The 6,531-nt window shown below is 37.4% G+C and overlaps 1 protein-coding gene across 2 annotated transcripts in view; it reads right to left on the bottom strand.

Annotated features, from left to right (window-relative positions):
• The window catches only part of FYB1 (FYN binding protein 1), a 69,139-nt gene extending 65,582 nt beyond the window's left edge, over positions 1 to 3,557 (bottom strand). For both annotated transcript variants that reach the window (XM_082784343.1, XM_082784340.1), the window contains exon 1: positions 3,489 to 3,557. In XM_082784343.1, the coding sequence (XP_082640469.1) occupies positions 3,489 to 3,491 (3 nt within the window). In that variant the 5' untranslated portion in view covers positions 3,492 to 3,557. The remainder of the gene's footprint in view (positions 1 to 3,488) is intronic.
• Positions 3,558 to 6,531: the final 2,974 nt, after the last annotated feature.

Below are 6,531 nucleotides of genomic sequence, written 5' to 3' on the forward strand. Positions count from 1 at the left end.
TATTTATTTATTTATTTATTTATGACAAACCAAAGGTAACTCTTTCCCTCATGTCTACTTTGGTCACAGAGCAATTGAACTGCTGATGATGCAGCAGTCCCTTCCAAATGGACCTGATAATCTGGTGAGATAGAGAAGAATACATAATTTATAAATGCACTGAAATGAGTCACAAGAAATCTTAAATGGGGGAATCTGCATGACAAAACTTTCTTGTCAAAATCTGAGACATATTCAATGATAGACAGATTATGAGCCTATCAAGCATGGACTTTTGGACATGCTGCATATGTGTCTCTAACCATGTCTTAACGTTTTAGATTGAACACACAAAGTCTGAGGGCCTGAAGTTTCACATGATTACCTTGTATTTACATCTGCTTTCCTTGCCTTTATTTCTTGTCTTGTGAACTAGACAATACTTGTAAGGTGTTTAAACATCTTATAAAACTCTGAACTCCTCCTTGATGAAAGAACATCAAGATAACATCTTGTCAAACATACCTGCCTCATTCTTAAAATGGTTAACCAAAAAAATAGGTCTCCATAACCTTCATCAAAGCTTCCAATGACAAAATTTTTACAGCCTGATCAAGCATTCTGTTCTCCTACTTCACTATCCTCAAACTTCCCCCCCCCTCCCCAATATTTAAGCTGAACAATTAGCATGACAACAATTAGCAGATTCCTTTATCTGTGAAACTATAGCATCACCTTCTTTCTCCCCTTGATTTCAAAGAATAGCATGGCAAAATAGAGGAACTTCAATTTGAACAACCTTAGCATTTGCTGAAATTTAGTGGTACAGCTTTACTGAAAGCATGATGTGTTTGTACACCTTTCACTGTTAACTAAAGCAACTCAACTCTGGGACCTTGAAACAATAAGTTTCGGAAGTATACCAAGAAATAAAGTCAGATTGTGAAAGAGTATTCTTTTTTCTGAAGGTAAAGCTTAAGAGGAAGCGTTAGTATAACTGTTTGGAAATCCCTCAGGGTTTTCCCTTTAGGTAGTATGATAGTCTGGAAAAGAAACAAAGCTGTAGTTGTATGAAACCTGTAACTTCTAAAAAAAAGAGCACTTTCTACCTATCTATCAATGAAAAAATGAAGGAAGAGTGATTTGGAGGAAAAAATAGGTATAAAAGAAGTCAGGATATCACACACTGTAAATTTCTGAATGGACGTGGTCTGAATCTATCTGGTCTGTGGAATTCATTTTGTTTTGTTTTTCGGTGGTTCTATGTACTTCATGAGTTGACTCTCATGGTACTGTGCTTGTTATTACATTCATGCCAGATTCTGTATTTTTCTGCATGTGCCCTGGGGACAAGATCACTTTTTCTAAATAGCAATTTTTATTTTTATTTTTTAATAACTACACTAATGAATTACATTCTTCTTGTTACCCAGAGAAATCGTGGATGCCCCATCCCTGGAGATGTTTAAGACCAGGCTGGATGAGACCCTTCACAGCTGAATTAGTATGTGGCATCCCTGTCCATGATAAAGTAGATAATCCTAGAAAGCATCTCAGGAAACAAACATCCCTAGCTTTGACATACCCCTTAATGTATTTCTTTGTCCTCCACTGTGTCACTTTATAGGCCTGACTCATGTCTAAGGATAAGTGCTTATTCCATTTTTTTGTTGTACATACTCTTTCAAACAAATAAAGAAACCCAAGGGAACACTTTTCCTTCATTTAGGATATAATCACTTATAAATAAATAGAAGTTTTTTTTTTTTTTTTTTTTTTTTTTTTTTTTTTCTTTTCTGATTATCCATTAAAACAGACCACTTGATTAAGTTGCCATTTGTTCTGTGTGACAAAAATTTTCTCTCAAAGGGCTTGGAGCTTTAGAGAGATTTACAGAAAAAAGTGGCACTGTTAATTGTTGCTTATTTTCAAACTTCTTTTGGCAACAGCAGAAGCACTGCATCCAACATATTTACATATGTGCATACTCCTTCTAAACAAACCCTCCTGTGAAAACAGCTAGACATTGCTCTACATGCCAATAGAGCAACTTCATGTTTGCCTCACAATTTTTAATGCAGGATTTGGCAAGTGCAAAGGCTTCATGTGTATTTGGCTCTCCTGAATTGGTAACTCGAGTTGAAGAATCTCTGCAACAACAGGAATTCAGCATGTCACAGCACCGTGAGATGTTAGTTTGCTATAGCTGTTGTGCCTAGTCAGATCCCTTTTACGTGTGCGTAAATCCAGAGTAAATCAAGTGACTTGAATTGAATTTTTTTGTAAACAAGTATAGTATTTCTCTCTTTATCAGTTGATCCTACACATTACAACATTACAACAGAATGTTAAAAAAGAAATAAATAGAATGAGAAGAAATAATCAGTTTTATTTTTTAAATATCAAAAGGTCATTTAAACTATTTAAAGCCATTTTTTTCAGATTCAGGGGGAACTAAATCACTGTATAAAACAGAGGAAACCTCAGCCAAAACCCTCCAAAATTTGTGAAACACTATTAAATGTAAACTGCATTCTGCATTCAATCCTATTTCACATTGTCATTTTATATGAGTTTCTTGTAATGGACATTAGGCCTTTTACCCAAGAGGATACTGAATTCTGTATCTTGGGTTCCTATCTATATTTCATAAAGTACCTTTTCTCTCTTGGAACAAGATTGGCATATTCAAATAAGAAACACCTCTTTGTTACTACTACTACTTTCAGGAAAAAAGTATATATATTCAGAAAAAAAGTATATATATACATATGCCCTTTATTTGGGCATATATACAATGATGAAAGTATACAAGCTAGTCCAGGAGTCTTAAACTATTTCTTGGAGAAAAAACAGTCTGAAACACTATTCAGATTACACAATTTTTACCATTTATCTGAAAAATCACTTGCCTCAAAATTTTTGACTCAGTTTGTTAGTAAAATAGTTTCCAAAAATAGCTGAAAATATTTAGGTTTGGAATTTTTAAGAATGTTTCTTTTTATGGAAAAAAAATCTAAAGATTAGCAAAAAATACAACTATGCTGCAAGTTTACAGATAAAAGCACAAATCTTGTTTGTTTGTTTGTTTTTTGTTTCAGAGGACTTCTGAATTAAACTAGGATAGTGCAGTGGCTTCCTAGAAATGTAATTAAGGGTCTTTACTCATTCCCATTTTTGCTTAGTGTCTTATTGACACCCAGCTTCAGAACTCCCCTAGATGCACAAATTAATTTGTCCACTTAGCCTTGAAAGAAGCTGTTGCTTCTTCCTTAATCTTGAATTTCAGAATCAGTAAGGCATACACAAACCAGTTCAGAGTGTGAAGAAGCTGAAAAAGACTAAAAAGTCTCCTCATGCCCTCAAAAGCAGGAAGTCAGCTACAAGGAACTGAATTGAAAATTATTAGAAATATGTTTAGAGCTTTACAGTTACATCCACTGCAGTTTTAATAATGAATCTTATATACCCATGTAGTAAAAATAAAATGAATAGAGCTCTGTACTTACCATAGTTTTTGTGTCTCTGTCTCATACAAGTCTGCTAAAGAGTATGTGCTGTACTGGACAGAGTCAAAAATATTCTTTGTCCTTCACTGTGCACTTCCTTTTTTGAAAGTGTATGTGGTCTATCCAGCCTTCACAGGAAAAGATATCAGCAAAATCCTTGTTTTGCATATTATCAGAGACGTAACAGAAATTTTTACAGCATTTGTTTGGGATACACTGCAGCACTGTGAAGGACAAATGACAGTGAAGGAGCATTCATTCATTTTATGAGCTCCAAGATTATAATGAAAAACGGGTATGTGCTGATGAGAAAAATATATAGTTATGTTTTCACTAATCTTTTGCAGAATTAAAGAAGCAAATATATATATATTATTTATTTATTTATTTGTCTTTCATATTCAGGGTTCCCAAGTTTTCACGTATTTAAACTTTATAACCTACCTCATATACCTCTTCTTCTGGCTCAGGTTTGCATGAATGTTTAAAATCTGAAGCCTTTTTCTTCCTATAGTAAGCTGACCTGTATTTCTGTCCACTAACTTCTGACTCATTAGGTCTGCCTAGCTCATAGTATCAGAAAAATAGGGTTCTGGTCCAGCAGGTTATTAAAGCCCTGCACTGCCAGACCTCCTTTGCACAAGAAGTTAAGGAAGAAATGGGATAAACCTTACTGGGTTGGGTGTAACAAAGAAAGCTAAAACAGAGGTTCTTCAGCAAGATGATTGAAAAGACATGAAGGAAGGAGGGAAGGAAAGAAGGAGGGAAGGGTGTGAAGCACATGCTAAATGCAGGGGAAAGTGAGGACTCTTATATACTTTGGGTGAAGTCCAACTGCTAAATAAAAAAGCAAAAATAATAGTAATGTAACAGAAAATACTGTATCTGCATCACAACCAAGATTTAAACTCTATTCTGTGATGAAACCAAGATTTCCTCATAATCTTGATAACAGAGCACTGAAATGATTTCTGCATTGCTGCAGTCCCAAAACATTGGCTTTCAATTAAACTTTCAGTGCAATAAATCTGTAGAGCTACAATAGCAAATACCACTGCAGGTACTTATAGAATCAATTAACATACTTACTATTTATTTTCTAAAACAGAAAATTACTGTGGCAGCTACAAGCTTGTTTATTTGAGCACAGTATTGCGCACCTTTGAGAAGAGATTTGAAAAAACAAATTGAAAAAGAAAATATTACCCTTGCACTCGGAAACACTAAGTGTATTTCCATTTCTGTGGTTGTATGGTGACCGAAACCAATGAAAGACTTTTTTTTTGGTCTGCATTTGTAGCACAGAGCGTGATTCACTTTCTTTGGTTACCATTTCAGTATAGTTTCACTTTTCAATTCTCTTATCTTGTGGAGTTCAAGCTGGAACTTGGTGGAAGAAGTAAGACAGGATTGCCTCCCTGGACTTTCGGAGAGCCAGCTTCGATCTCTTCTTGGACCTCCTTGTGAGTATCTCATGGGCTAGGTTGCTAGAAGGCAAGGGTGCTTGTGAGAGCTGGGCTACATTTACAGCACTTCTTCCAAGCTCAGTATTGGTGCATCCCTAAGAGTAGGAAATTGGGGGGCAGAGGGGTAGGTGGGCAGTAAACCTGCATGGATGAGCAAGGAGCTCATTGATAAGATCAAAAGGAAGAGGAAGGTCTATGAAATGTGGAAAAAGGGCCTGTCCTCTTGGGGGGAGTATAGAAGTGTTGTCAGGGCCTGCAGGGACACAACAAGGAAGGCTAAAGCCCACGTAGAGATGAGGCTTGCAAAAGAGAAAAAGATAATAATTTTATTTTATTTTATTTTATTTTATTTTATTTTATTTTATTTTATTTTATTTTATTTTATTTTATTTTATTTTATTTTATTTTATTTTATTTTATTTTATTTTATTTTATTTTATTTTATTTTATTTTATTTTATTTTATTTTATTTTATTTTATTTTAAATATGTAAACAGTAAAAGGAAGACTAGGGATAATGTGGGTCCCTTGCTGAACGAGGGGGGTGTCCTGGCAACAGGAGATGCCGAGAAGGTGGAGATACTGAATGCTTTCTTTGCTTCATTCTTTGCTTCAAGGACTCCCCCCCAGGACTCCTCGACCCGGGTGGGAGGACAATGGGTCTGGGAAATGGAGGGCTCCCTCTGGTTGATGAGAATGTGGTTCAGGAGCATCTGAGTGGGCTTAATGCACACAAATCCATGTGTCTTGATTTGATGCATCCACGAGTGCTAAGGGAGCTGGCATAGGTGATCACCGAAACCTTCTCTATCACCTTTGAAAGGTCCCAAAGAACAGGAGAGGTGCCTGAAGACTGGGGGATAGCTAATGTCACTCCAGTCTTCAAGAAGGGCAAGAAGGAGGATCCAGAAAACTACAGGCCAGTCAGTTTCACCTCAATCCCTGGAAAGGTGTTGGAACAGCTTGTTCTGGATGCCATCTCTAGGCAACTGGAAGAGAAGAAGGTTATGAGGAGTAGTCAGCATGAATTCACCAAGGGGAAGTCATGCTCAACCAAGCTTGTTGCCTTCTATGATGGCATCACCATCTGGGTAGATGAGGGGAGAGCACTGGATGTCATCTACCTTGACTTTAACAAGGCTTTCAATACTGTCTCCCATGACATCCTGATAGCAAAGCTGAGAAAGTGTGGGATAGGGGAGTGGACAGTAAGGTGAGTTGAGAACTGGCTGACTGGCGGAGCTCAGAGGGTGGTGATCGGTGACACAGAGTCTGGCTGGAGGCCTGTGACTAGCGGTGTTCCCCAGGGGTCGGTGCTGGGTCTGGTCTTGTTCAACATCTTCATCAACGATGTTGATGAGGGAACAGTGTTTGCCCTCAGCAACTATGCCGATGACACAAAGCTGGGAGGAGTGGCTGACAAGCCAGAAGGCTGTGCTGCCATTCAGCGAGACCTGGACAGGCTGGAGAGATGGGCAAGAAGAAACCAAATGAAGTTTAATAAGAGCAAGTGTAGAGTCCTGCACCTGGGAAGGAACAACCATGTGCATCAGTACCGGCTGGGGGATGACGTGCTG

Source organism: Aythya marila (genome assembly GCF_965140915.1).
Source record: "Aythya marila genome assembly, chromosome: Z".
Taxonomy (NCBI): domain Eukaryota; kingdom Metazoa; phylum Chordata; class Aves; order Anseriformes; family Anatidae; genus Aythya; species Aythya marila.